The sequence below is a fragment of the Cyclopterus lumpus genome, chromosome 9, assembly GCF_009769545.1.
Source record: "Cyclopterus lumpus isolate fCycLum1 chromosome 9, fCycLum1.pri, whole genome shotgun sequence".
In the NCBI taxonomy this organism is placed as follows: domain Eukaryota; kingdom Metazoa; phylum Chordata; class Actinopteri; order Perciformes; family Cyclopteridae; genus Cyclopterus; species Cyclopterus lumpus.
Window position 1 is genome coordinate 3386057 of NC_046974.1, and position 25523 is coordinate 3411579.

At 41.0% G+C, this 25523-nt stretch overlaps 1 protein-coding gene across 4 annotated transcripts in view; it reads right to left on the bottom strand.

Moving 5' to 3' along the window:
- The window catches only part of LOC117736156 (E3 ubiquitin/ISG15 ligase TRIM25-like), a 706744-nt gene extending 684734 nt beyond the window's left edge, over positions 1–22010 (bottom strand). The window contains exons 1-2 of one of the 4 annotated variants that reach the window (XM_034541272.1): positions 20267–22010; positions 2447–2476 (exon numbers count right to left, since the gene is read on the bottom strand). In XM_034541272.1, coding sequence (XP_034397163.1) covers positions 2447–2476; positions 20267–21966 — 1730 coding nt within the window. In that variant the 5' untranslated portion in view covers positions 21967–22010. Of the gene's footprint in view, positions 1–1836; positions 4213–20266 lie in introns of those variants that run through there. The other 3 variants (XM_034541271.1, XM_034541274.1, XM_034541273.1) reach the window with 3 other exon arrangements.
- Positions 22011–25523: the final 3513 nt, after the last annotated feature.

The following is a 25523-nucleotide window of genomic DNA, read 5'->3' on the forward strand; positions in this document are numbered from 1 at the left end:
AGGCCCTCTGCATGTGGCTCTCGCCACACACCCATACATGATACCTGAGACCTCCACCTTCCATTGATTCGACTGGTGCTTCTGTTAGCAGGCCGCTCGTTTGTCTCCCCGTGTGTTGCTGCCTTGGAGCCGGGTCGTGACAGTCTTGTAACACATTGTTCACGCTAAAGTCTCCTGGATTTCAAACACCATGCGAGCCCTTGCATCCTTCTCTCAAGCATCACGGGCGACACCAGTCGTGTCCCTGAGGGCTCAGGGCTTAAGGCCTTGGGGGGGAGGAGCATAGGGATTGGGTCAAAGTCTGTCCCCATCTATCTACAGTATGAAAACCAAATGCAACACGGTGGGGACCATTCCAACGTAAACATGGGGTCACCTAAAACCCTCCTAGAGGTTCTGCATTTCCTCTGGCGATGACTTTGCAGCTCGTAGACGAACATTTGCAAACGCTTTGGACTTCTGGTGAGCGTCCACAAGGGAAGCGTTCACGAGTTCATGTTCCACCAACTGGTTTCTTACAATAATACAACGGGGTGCTTCAGTCTCTGCCCTCCAGGTCCATCCTGGTCCACTCCTCTGATGAGGGATCCAGGTGAGTCACTCCAGTCCAAAAGCCACCAGCCCGTAAAATATTCAGATGTAAACACCGCTTTAGTTCATCCTGTGTGCTTCAGCTATTCTTCTCCACCTGGAGGGTCTGTGCTAACAAGATTAATGTGAGCTAATGGAATTATGTATGGGCTATATGAACAACTTCACATATAAATGATACTTGTAATCTTTGAAGTGCATGTTGTATGTAGACGTAATGAGGAGTCCCACGCTGCCTGCCTCTGAGCCCTCATGCTGATGGAGAACAAAAGGATAAGGTGTCATATTTCACTTTAACTACTTATGTAAGAATATGTAGTTAAGCTATTGCAATGTCAATGTTTGGCTTCAAGAAGACAACATGTGGCCATCTTGTTGTTGTTGTTGTTGTTGTTGTTAAGTGTCCAGTTTGCTGGGAAACGCCCCAAAAAGACAGAGTTTTGGACATAATGGAAGTTGATATAAATAGATCCAATATTAATAATCTCTTTCCATGAATCTTGAAGGAGGGTTCATTCCCAGAGGCAGTGAGCCAAGCTGCCTTTTTGAATACCACACGAGCATGTCTGTGACTGAACACTGTCTGTGAGTGCCTTGCTCATCAGCACAGACAGCCAGTCTGAGGCGGTCTGTGACTGAACACTGTCTGTGAGTGCCTTGCTCATCAGCACAGACAGCCAGTCTGAGGCGGTCTGTGACTGAACACTGTCTGTGAGTGCCTTGCTCATCAGCACAGACAGCCAGTCTGAGGCGGTCTGTGAGCTGTCTGTCAGTGGTCCGGCTCCTGGACTTTGATTTGGTGATTCTCTGGACTTGCTCCTGGACTTGGTGTCCTTCATGAAAGTGGTCTCATGTGGATTCGTTGTGGACTCAGACCGTTGGTGATCACGTTCACATCGACTCTACAGACGTCCTCACATTTAAATCATTATGACACAAATGCACGTTGCGCAACAGTCTGTGCGCTCTGACCTCTGACCTCATTTGAATGTGAAGCTGCTTCCGCGTTGCCTGTGGAGTCTGTGGATGGTGCACACGGCTCTTCAGTCGCATGCCCTTATAAGGAGCTGGCGGGGCGAATCCAGGTGCACGAGAACGCGCGTTCACTTTAAGAATCCTCATAGTTTCATATTTTATACATTAGCTTCAGATGAAACCCTGAAAATAAGACGAGAAGAAAGTACTTTGTTCATTCTTGAGTCAATAAATACTTTATTCATCTTGTAAACCTGTTCAATGTGTTGGACCAGAATCTCACTTATGGAAAAGAATAATGAAAGATGTGCTTATTGATTATGATACTTTATTTAGTTTAACATAGTGCATCATGTGTATGTTGATTCAGACAACAACAACAACAACAACAACAACAACATCTAGTCCCTCACATTAATGAACACAAATGTAATGATAGAATACTTTGCATAAAGTTGTGAGAACTAAATATCAACAATAAAGAATCTCTTCTTTCTCTCTTTAAGACCCATGCAGAGGAAGAGACATTAAAAATACATCAATAACAATATTCATCAAACATTTAGAGCTCACAGCATTTTACATTTTCCTGCAGATGAATATGAGTTCAGGTAAACAAAGATCATCATGAGCAGTGAGAGCCTCCATAAACACACAGAGGAAGGAGCGCCACCTACAGGAACTCAGACATTTACACAGCAACAAGATGGACAAGCACCGCCCACAAGGTTTGATTGACAGGTGGAGAAAAGTCTGAGCAACAATGATGGAAACAAAATAAGTTTAAGAATTAAAACCCAGACTTTAACCAGCTGTCCCTTAAATCACTTCTGTCTATTTGAGTTTACAGAACTCAGCAGTGTCTCCAGAAGAATAAAACCAAATTCCATATAACCCAAGTCCATAAAACCCAAGTCCAGCATAGAGAGGCTGAGTGAATGTGGTCTGGACTCTGTGGAGGAGAGTCATGGTTTCAGAGACGCTGTAGAAGGACAGAATACCTGCTCTGTGATCCAGGTACACTCCTAGTCTGGAGGACGGAGGACCAGAGACGGGGGTTTGGACTTTGTTGTGAAAAAATATAAAACTGTTGTTGTAACAACGTAACGCCCAAGATTTGTTATTGTATCCAAACCTACATTCATCCCCTGTTCTCATGATGTTCTTGTATGAAACTGCTACTCTAACTCCTCCTCCTCTCCACTCCACCTCCCAGTAACAACGTCCAGTCAGACTCTCTCTACTCAGGACCTGAAGACAACATCCACTGAACCTGTCTGGGTGACTAGAATAAGACTGATGTTTCTTCATAACAGTTCCTTTTCTGTTCCCATCAGATAATAACAGCTGTGTGTTTGCTGTGTTTGGATCCAGAGTGATGTCACATGAACATCTTAAGAATCCATCTCTGGTCGTGGGCTCTGGTGCAGACAGTAAAACATCCACTTCAGTCCCCGTCAGTGAGACGTTTGTCCACTTGTCTCTCAGGACGTCCTGTAGTTGATCTCTGAGTCCTGAAACAGCCGCCGTCACGTCCTCAAAGTATCTCAGAGGACGGATGTTGATGCTGGATGAGTCTGTAGACCCACTGAGTGGTGACAGTGAGGGGTAGTGGTGGAGAAGCTGGTTGAGATCCTCTGTGTGTGAGAGCAGCTTCAGCTCAGCGTCGTTCCTCTTCAGCTCAGTGATCTCCTGCTCCAGCTTCTCCTGAAGCTCTTTGACTCGACTCACTTCAGTTCTCTGCTGGGATCTGACCTGCTGCTTCACATCAGAGCTTCTGTTCTCCATGAGACGGATCAGCTCAGTGAACATCTTCTCGCTGTCCTCCACTGTTTTATCAGCAGAGAGGTTGATGGCCTCCACCTCCTGATGGAGCAGCTTCAGGTCTTTCTCTCTGTCCTGGATTCTCTGCTGGATGTTTAGTCGACTCCCCTCCAGCTCTCTCTGCCTCTCGGTCCTTTCTGCTGCAGCTGAGATGGTGTCGTGGCCTTTATGTTCATCCAGAGAGCAGAGGTAGCAGATACACTGCTGATCAGTACGGCAGAACATCTTCATCACCTCATCGTGACGAGAGCAGATGTTCTCCTGGAGCTGGTTGGAGGGGTCCACCAGCTGGTGTTTCTTTAATGGAGGTGCATCATAATGAGGCTGGAGGTGTTTCTCACAGTAAGAAGCCAGACACACCAGACAGGACTTGAAGGCCTTCAGTCTCCTCCCAGTGCAGACATCACAGCCCACATCTTCAGGTCCAGCATAGCAGTGATCAGCAGGAGCAGCTTGGAGTCCAGTCTTCTTCAGCTGCTCCACTAAAACTGCCAACATGGTGTTCTTCAGCAGGACAGGCCTCGTTGTGAAGGTCTGCCTACACTGAGGGCAGCTGAGGAGCTTCTTCCCGTCCTCTTCATCCCAGTGGTCTTTAATACAGTTCATGCAGTAGCTGTGTCCACAGGGAATAGTCACCGGATCCTTCAGGAGATCCAGACAGATGGAACAAGAGAAGGTCTCCTGGTCCAGCTGAACTCCTTTGGGCTCCATTTCACCTCTCGGTAACAACGAGTGTCTGAGTTTCACTTCCTCAGAAGAGACTTTGACTTCTGGTCTGAACAACATGTGACGGTTCAGTGAACGGGGCGTGTCAGCTCTATTGCTCCGCCTCCATGTTGGTTACACCAATCTTTAGAGCTGTAGGTCTGAAGGGGAGGGGCCAGGAAGGATGTGGACACAGTGCAGCTGTCTGTGATTGACAGCAGGAGGAAGAGGGAGGGGCTTATCAAGATGAGCTTCATTCCAGGAAGAGGAGCGGCGCTGTGAATGTGACCTTTGTGTGTATATATATATATATATATATATATATATATATATATATATATATATATATATATATATGTCTCTCCAAATGCTTTCCTTTGTTTTTAAGGTGCAGTCCTTATGAAAACTTGTTAAATGATGTTACTTATTATGTGACAACCTGAACTGTAGTTCTGAAGTTATCAGCTACATGTTAATGACCCACTTGAACTTTGTATTTTATAATCTCAGTTTTCACATTTCTACCTCTTCAGTCAAACTGTGTGTATCTCGATGGCGTTTGGACCACAGCATTTGAACAACAGTATCTCTTCTCATCTTGACCTTTGACCTCTTCTGGACCATTCAATGCAGGATTTAAGTGACACATCCATCAACGAGGTGTGGTGTACTGCCACCTGCTGGTAGGAAGGTGAACCCTTTACTCTGCGTCTCCTCATACAGGCTCAAGAAACAGCTCAATGAGGTGGAAATATGAATATGATGCTAACAACTCTACACACACATTACTTTGATTAAACTCTATTAGGAGCTGAGTTGCATTAACACTCCTGTTATGTTCAAAATCTAGGAACAATATGTGTACCTACTTTTTCTGTATAAAACTTTTTCTGCTCACCTTATTTAGTGTAGTAAACATAAAAATAAAATAATAAAATCTCATGTATTTGCTGGTTTATATTTCAGAGATGATGTTCGGGTCCATTTGACCCGTCAGTGAAAGTGGAGGCTATAAGAGGTCAGAAGTGTCAAGTTTAGACCATTTCTTTCTTTGTGAATGTGAGACACACACACACACACACACACACACACACACCTGTCCACAGCCCCATATATAAAGCTGTACACACTTCAAACTTCAAACAAAGAGATCAGGTGGTTGCTATGGGAACCCGTCTCTGTCCTGCTAAGTGCCCATCAGCCCACGTGAACCACACTTTCCAGACTAAACCATGTTTCTTATCTTCTCTCTTTCCCCCTAAATACTCCTTTATTGGACATGCAACACTAATGTGAGGGTTTCTTCCATGTCTCTAATGAATATGGTGCTATAGGGTTTCTAACAGACTGTCTGTCTGACTGACAGAGTGACACACACCCTTTTTCATCCCAATCTCAGACGCACACACACTCTCTTTCTAACGACATCACCTGTGAGAGAACTACAGGTACTATTGTGACGGGAACCTTTATTCTTCTAAGCTGTGTCCACACTTATCAGGGGAGGGGGAGACATCCCAAAGGGTTGCTGAGCAGTCCTCCAACAACACTCTGCAGAGACATACGACTGCACCAAGAGAACCACTGCTGGCCTCTGGTCATCTTTTACAATATAACTGATGTATCTGAACACTAGGAATAAACATCACTAAAGTGTACTTTCAATACAAATCCTTGGGAATAAAAAAAGTTAGGGTTTAGGAGGAAATACATGTTATGGTAGACTAATGCAATTTATATCTAGATGTTTCCAACGTACCTAATAAATCTTTTGAACATGTATTTTTCATTCAAACGAGTGAGTTGTCCTAATTGAACTCTGATCCAAGGAGGGCTGAATAACTCCATGCCACTAAAAACTGATTGAATTGTTAGTCGTGGTGTTGGTGACGAGGTACAAACTATATTCATCAGGATTTATTGGTTTCTGACAACTTTTGGATGATTCCACATTCAGCGGGTCACATGGACCTGAACATCATTGCTGCACCTAGAAACCAACTTAACAGGTTAAAGAATGCAACCATCCATTGGAAAGGTGATTCTCTCTGTGTACATGTATACATGAATATTAAACTGCCTGTAGTCACTACAGGTTCATTTATTTATATTGATTAATTAATGTTCTTCTAACGTTACCCTGCTATGTGTTTGCATCATAGAAGTCTGTAAATCAGAATATCTATCACTGGCTTTTATTCTGAAATTCGCTTTAAGCACTTCCGTTTTGTCGTTTTTGGATTCAAACAGAAAACAATGAAAACATGATATTTCCGTTTTTTAGAATGAACCATAAAACAAACAAACAAAACGTACACGGACCGTAAAACAAATAATAACTAATGAGAAAAAAATAATCTGCGCTTCAACTCCGCCCCCTTGTGGATGGAAATATTTTACTTGTTTACTTTTTGTGCATGAAAACATACAAAGAGTTTATACCTACGGGTAAGAAATGCAATATAAAGAATGCACAATATATACAACGAATAGAATAATAAGAAAAATGCACAATATATATTTTTTAAAATAGTATAGAATAATATGTAAAAGTACAGAACTTTATTAAATATACTTAGTTACTTGACACCACTAGTCATAAATATGTATTTATTTAGACTGAAACCCTTCTATTTAATTATAATCCAACAATAAAATACAAGTACATCTAATAAAGTACAGTTCTACTTTGTTTGGTTCTAAAATGAAACAGACATAACAAGTAAATACTTGTTTACAACTGAGCTGCAAATAAACCCTGAACATTAAATATCAGAGGAAATAAACGTTATTAAATACATCTGTATCAATAACCTAGTTAATTAACAAAGACATACATATTTGAGTCTTAAATAGATTCATAAATAAAAGAGAAAATATATAGCATATCTTAATACTATGATTTATATGTTGGAGTTTCAAATAGATTATTCAATAATGAGAACATATGTAAATTAAATAGTAAAACAACATAATAACTTTTACATAACAAAGTGCAAAAATACTTCTATTGCAGGCAGTGAAGTAATTCAGTGAAGATAGATTGTGAATGAAGGGCACAAAGTGCAGCTCCAGCTGCCTGCCCTGGTTCTCTTCAGGCTTTCAGCGTCCATGTTCAAGCATTGTTCATGGAACCATTTCTGTCATGTGTCACATTGGATCTAGAAAATGAAAAGGTAGAAATCAGAAAGTTTCCGTGAGTTTTTGCACAATTAGACCTGTCATTGTTTTTAACAAATGTTTCCCACTATTAAACTAGACATGATGTATTTATTTGAACCTTACTAAGAAAGAAGATATCTAGTTCACTGTCAATCTGTCGATGTATCAACATACACAACTTCACAAGTTCGAAGTTCTACACCTTTTTCTTTCTATTGTCGTGTCAAAAGTTTACCCTACGAGGTGTTAAGTCTTTTTAAGATGAAATGATTGATATCGAAAAACTAAAACTTATCTTTAAAGTTTTTGTTCTCGCAAGAAGAGGCTCAGTAGCACAGAGCCACAACGATTCTGTGCAAGTGAGTGCTGAAGATTAAAATTCACAGCGCTATAAAGACAGTATACAGAGGAGTGGGCTGTTATTGGAATATTCAGCGTTGATATTTACAAACAAAGGAGTACGTATCAGTGTTGTCCCAAGACATATAGATACATGCATGTATACAGCAAGGAGGTCTTTGTCACACATGCTAATAGTTGTGACACATACGCATAAGTCCATACGTCCTTTATTCATACATCCGTGCATGTTATTTAGGCAGCTGCTGCATATACCTCTCAGAGTCTCAGAATGCAGTCCTTGATAGTTTATAAAACAGGCCACCTATAATATAAAGTATATAAGCTACTCATAAGATTTAAAAAATCCCATTACACTACCTACATATTCACATTTGACATTAAAAAAGTGATCTGAATTGCTTTAAAGGCCAAACCGTTTGTCCACCTCTAAACCTCTAAACCTTTAAACCTCTAAACCTCTAAACCTCTAAACCTTTAAACCTCTAAACTTCTAAACCTCTAAACCTCTAAACTTCTAAACCTCTAAACCTCTAAACCTTTAAACCTCTAAACCTCTAAACCTCTAAACCTTTAAACCTCTAAACCTCTAAACCTCTAAACCTCTAAACCTCTAAACCTTTAAACCTCTAAACTAAAGATTTAGCATAAAAGAAAATGTAAAGACAGAATGTTGAGTTGTGTGGCACACATGTCCTTAAAACAAGGCATTCTGTGCTGTGACAATACAACATATTGATAAACTATGTCTAAATATCAATGGGGGTCTCAAATTGTGCACAGACACTCTGAGCAGGTCCTACAATGAGGTCATGGGGTTAATTTTGTTCAGATTGAAGGTCTGGATTTTCTTAGCATAAATAGCTTAGCTGTCTTCTCCAGGCTGTAGCCACTCCCAAATGGAGCCAGGATTCGGGCCTCTTAGCCTGGGTAGACGTGGGACATTTGCCTGAACTGGTCGGTCCGCACTAATGTAGGGACAGTGGCAGTTTTATTTGTAAGGGAAGGACATTGCAGCTACATTAATATGGGCCGGACGTGTAGGGCAAATGTCCCAGGCAGAAATCATTGTTCAGTCATATTTCCCCAATTAGTCCTAGGGTTCCCAAATTGTGCACAGACACTCTGAGCGGGTCCTACAATGCGGTCATGGGGTTAATATTGTTCAAATTAAAAGGTCTGGATTTTCATTGCATTAATACCTTAGCTTTCTTCTCCAGGCTGTAGCCACTTTGAAATGGGGCCCAACCATGTTGGTTGTGACTCTGTAGCCCTTAGCATCTCCGCGCAGGAGTGGTTTGAAAACCCAGCTCTGATGTGCATGTACCCAGGATTGACGCCTCTTAGCCTGGGTAGACGTGGGACATTTGCCTGAACTGGTCGGTCCACACTAATGTAGGGACAGTGGCAGTTTTATTTTTAAGGGAAGGACATTGCAGCTACATTAGTATGGGCCGGACGAGTAGGACAAATGTCCTTGGGAGTTGGCCGCGTGCCAAATGTCCCCAATTAGTCCTAGGATTCCCAAATTGTGCACAGACACTCGGGGCGGGGCCTACAATGAGGTCATGGGGTTAATGTGGTTCAAATTGAAGGTCTGGATTTTCATAGCTTGAATAGCTTAGCTTTCTTCTCCAGGCTGTAGCCACTTTGAAATGGGACCCAACCATGTTGGTTGTGACTCTGTAGCCCTTAGCATCTCCGCGTGGGAGTGGTTTGAAAACCCAGCTCCAATTCCTTTAAACGTCCATAAGTCCTCAGAAGAAGGTCCCAACTGCTTGACACTTGATGGGACCATTGCCCTGAGTAAGCACAATATTATCATTGAAGCACAAGTCTGCAGACCCTCTTGAAAAAATGCTAACTTTTAGCATAATGCTAAAGCATCATTTCCATGTTCCCCATTGAAAATTAGCGCTAATGGTAACTTTTAGCATAATGCTAACTTTAGCATAATGCTAACTTTTAGTATCATTACCATGTTCCCCATTGAAAATTAGCGCTAATGGTAACTTTTAGCATAATGCTAACTTTAGCATAATGCTAACTTTTAGCATCATTTCCATGTTCCCCATTGAAAATTAGCGCTAATGGTAACTTTTAGCATAATGCTAACTTTAGCATAACCCTAACCCTAATGCTAACTTTAGCATAACCCTAATGCTAACTTTAGCATAACCTTAACCCTAACCCCTAACCCTAACCCTAATGCTAACTTTAGCATAACCCTAACCCTAACCCTAACCCTAATGCTAACTTTAGCATAACCCTAACCCTAATGCTAACTGTAGCATAACCCTAACCCTAACCCTAATGCTAACTTTAGCATAACCCTAACCCCTAACCCTAACCCTAATGCTAACTTTAGCATAACCCTAACCCTAACCCTAATGCTAACTTTAGCATAACCCTAACCCTAACCCGCTAACTTTTAGCATCATTTAGCAACTTTGAGCGGGTCATACAATGAGGTCATGGGGTTAATATTGTTCAAATTGAAGGTCTGGATTTTCATAGCGTGAATAGCTTAGCTTTCTTCTCCAGGCTGTAGCCAGTCCCAAATGGGGCCAGGATTCGGGCCTCTTAGCCTGGGTAGACGTGGGTAGACTCTGTAGCCCTTAGCATCTCTGCGTGGGAGTGGTTTGATGTGTGCCAAACTCCACTAAGGCCTTTTAATTCGAAATAAATACTTTAAATGAAGCTAGAGATGCTCCTCTATTCCAAGAGGAGCATCTGAATATGAATACCCTAGAGTTTGGGGCCAATCGCTGCAGGTTAAGGGCCTCAAAACAGGCTCAGAGTGTCAAATTGGGCCTTCAAAGCCTTAATTATTCGTCTTTTTTGAGAAGTGCAAAACGTGCCATGAAATCTCCATACTTGGTCCCACAGTCTCCATATTTTGCACACACACTCTAGACAGGGCCTATTAATGGGAAATGGAGTTTAATTTTCTCCAAAGCCTTCAGAAAAATAAATTGGATGTGTGCCAAACTCCATCAAACAGGCCCGAAGAAAACCAGTCTTTTAATTCGAAATAAATACTTTAAATGAAGCTAGAGAGCTGGATCCTTTTCCTATTCCAAGAGGGGCATCTGAATATGAATACCCCAAAGTTTGGGGCCAATCGCTGCAAGGTAAGGGGCCGAAAAACAGGCTCAGAGTGTCAAATTGGGCCTTCAAAGCCTTAATTATTCGTCTTTTTTGAGAAGTGCAAAACGTGCCATGAAATCTCCATACTTGGTCCCACAGTCTCCATATTTTGCACACACACTCTAGACAGGGCCTATTAATGGGAAATGGAGTTTAATTTTCTCCAAAGCCTTCAGAAAAATAAATTGGATGTGTGCCAGACTCCACTAAGGCCGGAAGAAAACCAGTCTTTTAATTCAAAATAAATACTTTAAATGAAGCTAGAGAGCTGGATCCTTTTCCTATTCCAAGAGGGGCATCTGAATATGAATACCCTACAGTTTGGGGCCAATCACTGTAAGTTAAGGGCCCCAAAACAGGCCCAAAGTGTCAAATTGGGCCTTCAAAGCCTTATTTCTTCCAAGGGCCATCAGGCCACAGAGAAAGGTCCAAACTGCTTGAAACTTGACGGGAACATTGCCCTGGATGAGCCGAACAACATAGTATGAGCGGAATTCTGTAGACCCTCTAGAAAGCTATCTTCTGTTAGCAGCATGCTAGCTAGCTAAATCCAACAGATTTCATTAGAGGGTCCTCTGCTGTCCACTAACAGCGAGTTTCGTGTCATTTATTTGTGTTTTTATTGGACAGAACCACACCAGCCAACGAAATCCCCTCTCCCGAAAACCAGTCTTTTAATTCAAAATAAATACTTTAAATGAAGCTAGAGAGCTGGATCCTTTTCCTATTCCAAGAGGGGCATCTGAATATGAATACCCTACAGTTTGGGGCCAATCACTGTAAGTTAAGGGCCCCAAAACAGGCCCAAAGTGTCAAATTGGGCCTTCAAAGCCTTATTTCTTCCAAGGGCCATCAGGCCACAGAGAAAGGTCCAAACTGCTTGAAACTTGACGGGAACATTTCCCTGGATGAGCCGAACAACATAGTATGAGCGGAATTCTGTAGACCCTCTAGAAAGCTATCTTCTGTTAGCAGCATGCTAGCTAGCTAAATCCAACAGATTTCGTTAGAGGGTCCTCTGCTGTCCACTAACAGCGAGTTTCGTGTCATTTATTTGTGTTTTTATTGGACAGAACCACACCAGCCAACGAAATCCCCTCTCCCGAAAACCAGTCTTTTAATTCAAAATAAATACTTTAAATGAAGCTAGAGAGCTGGATCCTTTTCCTATTCCAAGAGGAGCATCTGAATATGAATACCCTAGAGTTTGGGGCCAATCGCTGCAGGTTAAGGGCCTCAAAACAGGCTCAGAGTGTCAAATTGGGCGATTAAAGCCTTAATTATTCGTCTTTTTTGAAAAGTGCAAAAATGTCCATAACCTCCAAAGTATTGTACTTGGATGTCCCAAATTAGTTACAGGCACTCAGTACAGGGCCTACAATGAGGTCATGAGGTGAAATCCCCTCAAAAGCACCCACGGGAGTTAATTGGCTGTCTGGAATCCAGGACTTGAATAGGGTGAATGGCTTAGCGACCCTGAGACCATGTCGAGGACTTGGGCTGATTTGAGCTTTTTTTGTTCTGAACATGCTAGAGCTTAGCTTTCTTCTCCAGGTTGTAGCCACTCCCAAATGGGGTCCAACCATGTAGGGTATGACCCTGTAGCCCTTAGCATCTCTGCGTGGGAGTGGTTTGAATATCCATATTTCCATCTTTCAAAGGGCCATAAATCCTCAGAGGAAGGTCCAAACTGCTTGAGGCTTGATGAGAACATTGCCCTGGATGAGCCAAACAACATAGTATGAGCAGAATTCTGTAGACCCTCTAGAAAGCTATCTTCTGTTAGCAGCATGCTAGCTAGCTAAATCCAACAGATCTGAGTAGAGGATCCTCTGCTGTCTGCGAATATCTAGTCATCTTGTCAACAAGTCATTTAAAACGTGTTTATACTGCACCCAGAAGTATCCCACTTTACTCGAAAAAGGCCTGTCCCCCGAAACCAGTCTTTTAATTCAGATTAATTACTATACAACCACTTAGAGACCTGAATTCTTTTTCTAAATTTAGAGGAGCATCTGAATATGAATACCCTAGAGTTTGGGGCCAATCGCTGCAGGTTAAGGGCCTCAAAACAGGCTCAGAGTGTCAAATTGGGCCTTCAAAGCCTTAATAATTCGTCTTTTTTGAGAAGTGCAAAACGTGCCATGAAATCTCCATACTTGGTCCCACAGTCTCCATATTTTGCACACACACTCTAGACAGGGCCTATTAATGGGAAATGGAGTTTAATTTTCTCCAAAGCCTTTAGAAAAATAAATTGGATGTGTGCCAGACTCCACTAAGGCCGGAAGAAAACCAGTCTTTTAATTCAAAATAAATACTTTAAATGAAGCTAGAGAGCTGGATCCTTTTCTTATTCCAAGAGGGGCATCTGAATATGAATGCCCTAGAGTTTGGGGCCAATCATTGTAAGTTAAGGGCCCCAAAACAGGCCCAAAGTGTCAAATTGGGCCTTCAAAGCCTTATTTCTTCGTCTTTTCTGACAAGTGCAACACGTTGCATGAAATCTCCATACTTGGTCCCACAGACTCCAGATTTTGCACACACACTCTACACGGTGCGTATTAATAGGAAATTGTGTTGAATTTGTCCATATTGAAGGTCATGACATTTTTACCACGCTAGAGCTTAGCTCTCTTTACCAGACTGTAGACACTCCCAAATGGGGGCCAACCATGTAGCCCTTAGCATCTCTGTTTGGCAGTGGTTTGAAATCCCAGATTTCCATCTTTCAAACCTCCAGAAGTCCTCAGAACAATGTCCAAACTGGTTGTAAGTTACATAGTCAATTGCCCTGGTTGAGCTAAATGATATTCCAGAAGCACAAGTGTGTAGACCCTCTAGAAAAAAATGACGAACAAGCGATCTCGTTAATACCAGCAGATCCTAGTAGAGGGTCCTCTGCTGTCCGCTCCCTGCGATTTTGGTGTCAATCGGTGGTTTAATCGTGTTTTTATTGAACCCAGTAAAAAATTAGCCCTAATGCTAACTTTTAGCATAATGCAAACGTTGAGCATAATGCTAACAATTAGCATAATGATAACTATTAGCATTATGCTAACTATTAGCACAATGCTAACGTTGAGCATAATGTTAACTATTAGCATAATGCTAACCTTAAGCATAATGCTAATCATTTCAATAACTTGTACCATAATTTCCATGTTTCCATTGAAAAGTAACCCCGGTGGCAGATTGCCTACCTCGTGGCAGTCGTTTGCTAACTTTGAGCATAGCGCTAACCTTCTAACATCTAATTTCTATCATAATGTCCATATTTCCATTAGTTTTCAAAAATGAGGTTGGATCGCCATCTAGTGGAATTTTTCGTTTCGTACAGTTTTGCGTCGAAAGTAAGGCCGGAGGTCAGTTTGGACACGAGACGTTAAATGTCCACCTAATCGGCGAAAGCAGACCTTGTGGCCAATGCAATGTACTGTGTCCGTCTCTGACATTTCCATCGTGTCTACACGCGGACATGTCCTTTTACAAGTCGATGGAAAACCCGTGCCACAAACCTTAAGTTCCCACAGACAAACACTATCTTTATGAACCTGAAGTTAGTTTCATATCCCTCCCCCACACCACAGACAAACACTATCCTTATAAACCTGAAGTTAGTTTCATATTCCTCCCCCACACCACAGACAAACACTATCCTTATGAACCTGAAGTTAGTTTCATATTCCTCCCCCACACCACAGACAAACACTATCCTTATGAACCTGAAGTTAGTTTCATATCCCTCCCCCACACCACAGACAAACACTATCCTTATGAACCTGAAGTTAGTTTCATATCCCTCCCCCACACCACAGACAAACACTATCCTTATGCTTTCAGTATTTTGAGAGCCAGTGTTTTTCTCTCCTTCTTCATGTCCTTTTTGGATGTCCCAAACGTGATTGTTGGAACCGTTGGAAAGGCCTCCATCAATGCTCTTGCCATCTAAAAATAAAAAATATTTTAAAAATCAAGTGTACCTTACTCTTTCACAGCACAGCTGTTCTAAGGCAAAACTGCATTACTTAAAACCAATCTTATTCAGTCATTTACAACCATTCTTGTATCTTATTATTATTATATAGCAAAATACAATTGCACAGGTAAAACTGAGTTTAACTTGATTGAATGGACTTCATTTCAAGGTGATAACTGTGAACTAACCTACGATAGAAATACATGATATATCTTATGAATTAAGTCCACTTTACAAAGCACTTACCATGATGACCACAACACCAGTTATTGACATCCTTCTGAGTTGGATGTGTGACAACTCCTCCGGTCCATTTTTTGTCCATCCACTCAGTTTTCCCACGGCTTCTCCTCATCTTCAGGTACTCTCTGTATTTGATTTATGATGTGAGTTATTTAAAGTGGGAACAAAGCAGATAAACCGTGCTACATATGATCCAAATTGTAACTGCATCGGCAACATATTCTTATTAGGTTTGAAATAATGATTGACGTGTAAATGCACATGAATTATCTTCTCACACTATTAAGTTATTTTTAAAATCCATGACAAAGAAATACCTTTGGCTTCTCTTTTTCCCTAATCAAACACTTTTAAAGAAACACGTATCAATCTATTGAACATCTGTTAATGTAAACAAATGCAGTATTTATTTTAATCCAATACAAACTGTCAAATTTCAATAAATGCTGAAAGGGTGATTTTTTAAAGCTGTAATTCTAGCATGGGGGGGAATTGATTTGTCATTTGAAAACTTACAAACGTGACGGACCAACTACACCTCAAAGTTCCATGACTGTTAACTAAGTTATTGGGTTGCTATTTAGGTGTAGGCTGCATGTGCATCACTGAAAACTTTTCTTTACCACCCTCCTACTGACGATTGGCCAACCGAGTTCATGCCTTCCACATAACTGCTGTGCCAACATAGTTCTGCTCACTGACGCAAACCTTTCACTTGAGGGAAAAGCCCCCGAGGGTGTACAGTTATTCATTGAATTAATAAATACCGGATTTTTGTGGCTGCCAGTTTTGATTCTGCCTCCTCTGTGGAACCGTTTGCAGGATCCACCAAATAGACGGTGTGGTTGACTTCATTTACGTACTGAACATTATTAATACGTATTTTAATGAAACAAATATTTAGAATATCTTCAAAAAATGACTTGACATTGAGTCTATATAGAGGAATAACTATGTAACCAACCAGTAACTTCCAGTGGTTGTTATTTACATTCACAAAGGACACAATGGCCTGGTAATTGTCCAAGTTCACCTGTGAATGAATATAAATATGAATTATAGATTTACACTTGTCCATTAATAAGAATTTCTGCAAAATGTCATGACACACACACACACACACACACACACATTCTCATAATACCTTTGACAAACAGTGCCTGGCAACATGCTCTCTGTCGCCAAAGAGAATGACACCTGCTGTGAAATGATTACGTCTGTAGATGGAAGTGCCCATCTGTAGCTCGTTTGCAGCAACTTGAAAAACACCTTTGATCATCTAAATAAAGCAAAATGGGAAAAAAAATTCATCATTTAGATACATTTTTGTGTTGTGAATCAAAAATACAGTACATGGATTCTATTTTTGATTAATTATAAAGTACACATAATTATACAGTTATCATTATAACCTGAAAATATTTTTTGCAGTTTTCTCTTGTATTCCAAATTGTTTTTATATATTTTAATAAAAGCAACAATTAAGTATATGAATCAACTTTGTTTAAACAAACAAAGTCATGGTAATAAAGACCATATATTCAGATAATATATATATAATACAAATACACTGATATTCATAACACGATGGACGATCTTTAGAGAGAGAGAGAGAGAAAAGGCCCTTTATGGTTATGTTGAGTGCAACGTTCCTACTAAAACTAATTCAATTAAATTGAATAATCTCTATCATGGTTTTCATTTTTGTTGGTAAAATAGTTCAAAACAATTTTTAAAGAAACTTTCTAAAATATGCCACGATGTCGGTCGAAGCACTTTGCAAACTCAAAAAGGGGCTACGTGAATAAAGTGAACCCGGCTTGTGGTAAAGTAACAATAATGTCCTTTCTTTATCAAACAATACGTAACGTCTTTGATAAAACGTCAACGCGGTAACTTCTTTACATGTTATTGGAACTATATATATATATAGTTTTATGTTCTAGACTCACACAGTCACATTATTGTCACGTGTTGTGTCTCTATTCTGGATCGTAAAAACAGGGGAGGTTGCAAACGAGATCGTTTCATTATTCTTTAGTGTCAGTTTTAATAAGTGACATTTTGAGAGCTTCTCATCTGGAGTATTCCTCCAACATAAAGATGTTGAAACGCGGGGAGCTGCACCGGGTTGGGTGAAGCGTGGGAGGCGTTTCTCAAGAAACACAGACGTGCTGATAAAGATCCACCTCGGAGAACTTCTGGAAAGACACACAAACAACCAGTTGGCAGGGTCACGAATGCTTCTCCTCCTGGGTCACAGTCAGCCGGGTTATCTTTTCCTCCACCCGGTTTCAGAAGGTTTCATTCCCCCGGCAGCTCATGGTCCGCCTCTCGTCCGCAGGTTCATCACGAAGCTCGGGAGGACTCTGTGCGTCTCCCACCCCGACGACGCCAAGTGGGTGAGGAGGTACATCAAGCACCTGGATGAGAGCAGGCCCCGAGCTCGCTAGGTCCACCTGGTCGGCACTTCCTGTTCCCAGAGGACTTCCTGTTTGTGTTGTGTGATGTCGGTGACTTGTACAAAATGTTGAGACGACGAGTGTCGAGATGATTCTGAAATAAAGTTTTGTATTATTTTTTTAACCTCTTGTTTCCGCCTTTTCATTCATTCTGCAACAGCCATGAAACACATGAATATTTATGAGTAAAACATATTTTAAAGAGGTGAGTGCACTTGTCCAGCAGCGCGTTGTCTCCTCACTCAGAAGGGAACTGGTTATACAGTTATGAACATTAAATCTGGGTCACAATGTGCTGAATAAGGGAGCAGCAGGCTGACAGCATCAGTCCAGGGATGTATTGAAGGAAGATATGCTTACCGGCAGCTAAAGGCCCATGAACATATATATATATATATATATTTATACGTCATTTTAATGTCTCAATAAAGTTGAGTCCAATCTAAAACCACAAAACTGAGCGTGAGCACATCAGCAGAGCGACAGGAAGTGCTTTCAGAGAACAGAAATGATGCGACGCCTCAGCTGCACCTTTTCAAACCTGCACATTTTCACGGGTTGTGAAGCGTTTCTCAAGAAAGACAGACGTGCTGATAAAGATCCACCTCGGAGATCTTCTGGAAAGACACACAAACAACCAGTTGGCAGGAACGCGTCTTTGGCGTGAGTGATGATATTAATTCCCAACATTTATGAGAATAAGCTGCTCTTGAAAGATAACAGGAAGTCCCAGAGAACAAAGAAAACACGCGTCTTGATGTCCGAGAGCGTCCGGTGGAGTTTCCCCCACAATGCACTTGGGGCTGCGCGAGGTCACCGCGGACCAGCCCAAATGAAAGCACAGCAAAATGCACTGCAAAGTACCAAAAGTAAAAGTAATAGTGAGCAATATATTATTGGATTATTATGACATTAAGTACTTTTTGAATATTGCAGCCAGTTGAGGTGGAGCTGTGTTAATGTACTCTTTGTTAAGAAATAAAACCCTGATAACTGTCCAATTTAAGTATAAAGTACAATATTTTACCCTGAAATGAAGAGTAGAAGTACCACACGTGTGTACAGTGCTGGAGTAGATGTATATTCATGTTCACCATATTCACTGTATGAGGGGTTGAAATGCTGAAATGTCACGTTCACCTCCCCAGATGAGGAAAAGTCGTATTTATGTTGCTTTTAAATGCATTAAAATTCGTAATTTAATCAAGAAAACATGTTTTTTATTCATATTAAATGACAATCGGCTGTACAGAAACAGCCCCCCGAAGGCCTTCAGACAGGCAGCGACGCGCTCGCTCCTCAAACGCTCCCCGAGGAGCTTCAGGTCCTTTAACTTTCTTTTTCTCTTTTTCCCGTAAACGACAGATAACACCAAGCACCCGCATTGATTGACAAGAAAGAGAAACTCTTGCATGGTGAGAAATGGCTGAATATTGAAATGACAAAACATAAAGCATAATAATTGTCACACACATGTATGGACCAGGATCAGCAGCCTACACAAGCCTGGAATGTGTATGACATGCAGGAATCACATGTTTAATACACACTACAAGCAGAAAGAATACAACGGGGAAGTATGTTCTTCATGTGAATGAGCAGCATGTGAAACATAAGGTTATTATCACTAACTATCTATTGATCCAACTATTATTCTGAACCTCAGGGTATCAATAGAGGGGCCTTACCACCGATGGCCGCTAGGGGGCAGTGCAGCCTCACGGTGGGCCGGGTCTCAGATGGACATTCACACAGATCGTCTATTCCTCATCTCACAGACCGATTCCTTTACAATCATCTGTTGGATAACTTTAGTGAGGTTATGGAATAACGTGATGACGTCTACCGTGTGATTCAGCCCTCCTGAAGAATAAGGGTCACCGACCTGAAACACATTTCATGGACATCAGATGTCAGATGAAACATTGAGATTCAGACTTATTGAATAAGTGAGCAGGGCCTCATACCACGAGGACACTGGACGCTGTCTTCAGGTTATTCACTTTGGACTTTAAAACATGTTCTTCTGCTCTCAACATGAACTCTGGACTTTGTGGTGTTTCAGGAGGAAAACTGCCTCAGTTATTCTCTCATATTAGTTTCATATTTTATACATTAGCTTCAGATGAAACCCTGAAAATAAGACGAGAAGAAAGTACTTTGTTCATTCTTGAGTCAATAAATACTTTATTCATCTTGTAAACCTGTTCAATGTGTTGGACCAGAATCTCACTTATGGAAAAGAATAATGAAAGATGTGCTTATTGATTATGATACTTTATTTAGTTTAACATAGTGCATCATGTGTATGTTGATTCAGACAACAACAACAACATTTAGTCCCTCACATTAATGAACACAAATGTAATGATAGAATACTTTGCATAAAGTTGTGAGAACTAAATATCAACAATAAAGAATCTCTTCTTTCTCTCTTTAAGACCCATGCAGAGGAAGAGACATTAAAAATACATCAATAACAATATTCATCAAACATTTAGAGCTCACAGCATTTTACATTTTCCTGCAGATGAATATGAGTTCAGGTAAACAAAGATCATCATGAGCAGTGAGAGCCTCCATAAACACACAGAGGAAGGAGCGCCACCTACAGGAACTCAGACATTTACACAGCAACAAGATGGACAAGCACCGCCCACAAGGTTTGATTGACAGGTGGAGAAAAGTCTGAGCAACAATGATGGAAACAAAATAAGTTTAAGAATTAAAACCCAGACTTTAACCAGCTGTCCCTTAAATCACTTCTGTCTATTTGAGTTTACAGAACTCAGCAGTGTCTCCAGGATAATAAAACCCAAGTCCAGCATAGAGAGGCTGAGTGAATGTGGTCTGGACTCTGTGGAGGAGAGTCATGGTTTCAGAGACGCTGTAGAAGGACAGAATACCTGCTCTGTGATCCAGGTACACTCCTAGTCTGGAGGACCGAGGACCAGAGACGGGGGTTTGGACTTTGTTGTGAGCAAATATAAAACTGTTATTGTCACAATGTAAAGCCCAAGATTTGTTATTGTATCCAAACCTACATTCATCCCCTGTTCTCATGATGTTCTTGTATGAAACTGCTACATTAACTCCTCCTCCTCTCCACTCCACCTCCCAGTAACAACGTCCAGTCAGACTCTCTCTACTCAGGACCTGAAGACACCATCTACTGAACCTGTCTGGGTGACTAGAATAAGACTGATGTTCCTTCATAAAAGTTCCTTTTCTGTTCCCATCAGATAATAACAGCCATGTGTTTGCTGTGTTTGGATCCAGAGTGATGTCACATGAACATCTTAAGAATCCATCTCTGGTCGTGGGCTCTGGTGCAGACAGTAAAACATCCACTTCAGTCCCCGTCAGTGAGACGTTTGTCCACTTGTCTCTCAGGACGTCCTGTAGTTCATCTCTGAGTCCTGAAACAGCCGCCGTCACGTCCTCAAAGTATCTCAGAGGACGGATGTTGATGCTGGATGAGTCTGTAGACCCACTGAGTGGTGACAGTGAGGGGTAGTGGTGGAGAAGCTGGTTGAGATCCTCTGTGTGTGAGAGCAGCTTCAGCTCAGCGTCGTTCCTCTTCAGCTCAGTGATCTCCTGCTCCAGCTTCTCCTGAAGCTCTTTGACTCGACTCACTTCAGTTCTCTGCTGGGATCTGACCTGCTGCTTCACATCAGAGCTTCTGTTCTCCATGAGACGGATCAGCTCAGTGAACATCTTCTCACTGTCCTCCACTGTTTTATCAGCAGAGAGGTTGATGGCCTCCACCTCCTGATGGAGCAGCTTCAGGTCTTTCTCTCTGTCCTGGATTCTCTGCTGGATGTTTAGTCGACTCCCCTCCAGCTCTCTCTGCCTCTCGGTCCTTTCTGCTGCAGCTGAGACGGTGTCGTGGCCTTTATGTTCATCCAGAGAGCAGAGGTAGCAGATACACTGCTGATCAGTACGGCAGAAGATCTTCATCACCTCATTGTGACGAGAGCAGATGTTCTCCTGGAGCTGGTTGGAGGGGTCCACCAGCTGGTGTTTCTTGAATGGAGGTGCATCATAATGAGGCTGGAGGTGTTTCTCACAGTAAGAAGCCAGACACACCAGACAGGACTTGAAGGCCTTCAGTCTCCTCCCAGTGCAGACATCACAGGCCACATCTTCAGGTCCAGCATAGCAGTGATCAGCAGGAGCAGCTTGGAGTCCAGTCTTCTTCAGCTGCTCCACTAAAACTGCCAACATGGTGCTCTTCAGCAGGACAGGCCTCGTTGTGAAGGTCTGCCTACACTGAGGGCAGCTGAGGAGCTTCTTCCCGTCCTCTTCATCCCAGTGGTCTTTAATACAGTTCATGCAGTAGCTGTGTCCACAGGGAATAGTCACCGGATCCTTCAGGAGATCCAGACAGATGGAACAAGAGAAGGTCTCCTGGTCCAGCTGAACTCCTTTGGGCTCCATTTCACCTCTCGGTAACAACGAGTGTCTGAGTTTCACTTCCTCAGAAGAGACTTTGACTTCTGGTCTGAACAACATGTGACGGTTCAGTGAACGGGGCGTGTCAGCTCTATTGCTCCGCCTCCATGTTGGTTACACCAATCTTTAGAGCTGTAGGTCTGAAGGGGAGGGGCCAGGAAGGATGTGGACACAGTGCAGCTGTCTGTGATTGACAGCAGGAGGAAGAGGGAGGGGCTTATCAAGATGAGCTTCATTCCAGGAAGAGGAGCGGCGCTGTGAATGTGACCTTTGTGTGTATATATATATATATATATATATATATATATATATATATATATATATATGTCTCTCCAAATGCTTTCCTTTGTTTTTAAGGTGCAGTCCTTATGAAAACTTGTTAAATGATGTTACTTATTATGTGACAACCTGAACTGTAGTTATGAAGTTATCAGCTACATGTTAATGACCCACTTGAACTTTGTATTTTATAATCTCAGTTTTCACATTTCTACCTCTTCAGTCAAACTGTGTGTATCTCGATGGCGTTTGGACCACAGCATTTGAACAACAGTATCTCTTCTCATCTTGACCTTTGACCTCTTCTGGACCATTCAATGCAGGATTTAAGTGACACATCCATCAACGAGGTGTGGTGTACTGCCACCTGCTGGTAGGAAGGTGAACCCTTTACTCTGCGTCTCCTCATACAGGCTCAAGAAACAGCTCAATGAGGTGGAAATATGAATATGATGCTAACAACTCTACACACACATTACTTTGATTAAACTCTATTAGGAGCTGAGTTGCATTAACACTCCTGTTATGTTCAAAATCTAGGAACAATATGTGTACCTACTTTTTCTGTATAAAACTTTTTCTGCTCACCTTATTTAGTGTAGTAAACATAAAAATAAAATAATAAAATCTCATGTATTTGCTGGTTTATATTTCAGATATGATGTTCGGGTCCATTTGACCCGTCAGTGAAAGTGGAGGCTATAAGAGGTCAGAAGTGTCAAGTTTAGACCATTTCTTTCTTTGTGAATGTGAGACACACACACACACACACACACACACACACACCTGTCCACAGCCCCATATATAAAGCTGTACACACTTCAAACTTCAAACAAAGAGATCAGGTGGTTGCTATGGGAACCCGTCTCTGTCCTGCTAAGTGCCCATCAGCCCACGTGAACCACACTTTCCAGACTAAACCATGTTTCTTATCTTCTCTCTTTCCCCCTAAATACTCCTTTATTGGACATGCAACACTAATGTGAGGGTTTCTTCCATGTCTCTAATGAATATGGTGCTATAGGGTTTCTAACAGACTGTCTGTCTGACTGACAGAGTGACACACACCCTTTTTCATCCCAATCTCAGACGCACACACACTCTCTTTCTAACGACATCACCTGTGAGAGAACTACAGGTACTATTGTGACGGGAACCTTTATTCTTCTAAGCTGTGTCCACACTTATCAGGGGAGGGGGAGACATCCCAAAGGGTTGCTGAGCAGTCCTCCAACAACACTCTGCAGAGACATACGACTGCACCAAGAGAACCACTGCTGGCCTCTGGTCATCTTTTACAATATAACTGATGTATCTGAACACTAGGAATAAACATCACTAAAGTGTACTTTCAATACAAATCCTTGGGAATAAAAAAAGTTAGGGTTTAGGAGGAAATACATGTTATGGTAGACTAATGCAATTTATATCTAGATGTTTCCAACGTACCTAATAAATCTTTTGAACATGTATTTTTCATTCAAACGAGTGAGTTGTCCTAATTGAACTCTGATCCAAGGAGGGCTGAATAACTCCATGCCACTAAAAACTGATTGAATTGTTAGTCGTGGTGTTGGTGACGAGGTACAAACTATATTCATCAGGATTTATTGGTTTCTGACAACTTTTGGATGATTCCACATTCAGCGGGTCACATGGACCTGAACATCATTGCTGCACCTAGAAACCAACTTAACAGGTTAAAGAATGCAACCATCCATTGGAAAGGTGATTCTCTCTGTGTACATGTATACATGAATATTAAACTGCCTGTAGTCACTACAGGTTCATTTATTTATATTGATTAATTAATGTTCTTCTAACGTTACCCTGCTATGTGTTTGCATCATAGAAGTCTGTAAATCAGAATATCTATCACTGGCTTTTATTCTGAAATTCGCTTTAAGCACTTCCGTTTTGTCGTTTTTGGATTCAAACAGAAAACAATGAAAACATGATATTTCCGTTTTTTAGAATGAACCATAAAACAAACAAACAAAACGTACACGGACCGTAAAACAAATAATAACTAATGAGAAAAAAATAATCTGCGCTTCAACTCCGCCCCCTTGTGGATGGAAATATTTTACTTGTTTACTTTTTGTGCATGAAAACATACAAAGAGTTTATACCTACGGGTAAGAAATGCAATATAAAGAATGCACAATATATACAACGAATAGAATAATAAGAAAAATGCACAATATATATTTTTTAAAATAGTATAGAATAATATGTAAAAGTACAGAACTTTATTAAATATACTTAGTTACTTGACACCACTAGTCATAAATATGTATTTATTTAGACTGAAACCCTTCTATTTAATTATAATCCAACAATAAAATACAAGTACATCTAATAAAGTACAGTTCTACTTTGTTTGGTTCTAAAATGAAACAGACATAACAAGTAAATACTTGTTTACAACTGAGCTGCAAATAAACCCTGAACATTAAATATCAGAGGAAATAAACGTTATTAAATACATCTGTATCAATAACCTAGTTAATTAACAAAGACATACATATTTGAGTCTTAAATAGATTCATAAATAAAAGAGAAAATATATAGCATATCTTAATACTATGATTTATATGTTGGAGTTTCAAATAGATTATTCAATAATGAGAACATATGTAAATTAAATAGTAAAACAACATAATAACTTTTACATAACAAAGTGCAAAAATACTTCTATTGCAGGCAGTGAAGTAATTCAGTGAAGATAGATTGTGAATGAAGGGCACAAAGTGCAGCTCCAGCTGCCTGCCCTGGTTCTCTTCAGGCTTTCAGCGTCCATGTTCAAGCATTGTTCATGGAACCATTTCTGTCATGTGTCACATTGGATCTAGAAAATGAAAAGGTAGAAATCAGAAAGTTTCCGTGAGTTTTTGCACAATTAGACCTGTCATTGTTTTTAACAAATGTTTCCCACTATTAAACTAGACATGATGTATTTATTTGAACCTTACTAAGAAAGAAGATATCTAGTTCACTGTCAATCTGTCGATGTATCAACATACACAACTTCACAAGTTCGAAGTTCTACACCTTTTTCTTTCTATTGTCGTGTCAAAAGTTTACCCTACGAGGTGTTAAGTCTTTTTAAGATGAAATGATTGATATCGAAAAACTAAAACTTATCTTTAAAGTTTTTGTTCTCGCAAGAAGAGGCTCAGTAGCACAGAGCCACAACGATTCTGTGCAAGTGAGTGCTGAAGATTAAAATTCACAGCGCTATAAAGACAGTATACAGAGGAGTGGGCTGTTATTGGAATATTCAGCGTTGATATTTACAAACAAAGGAGTACGTATCAGTGTTGTCCCAAGACATA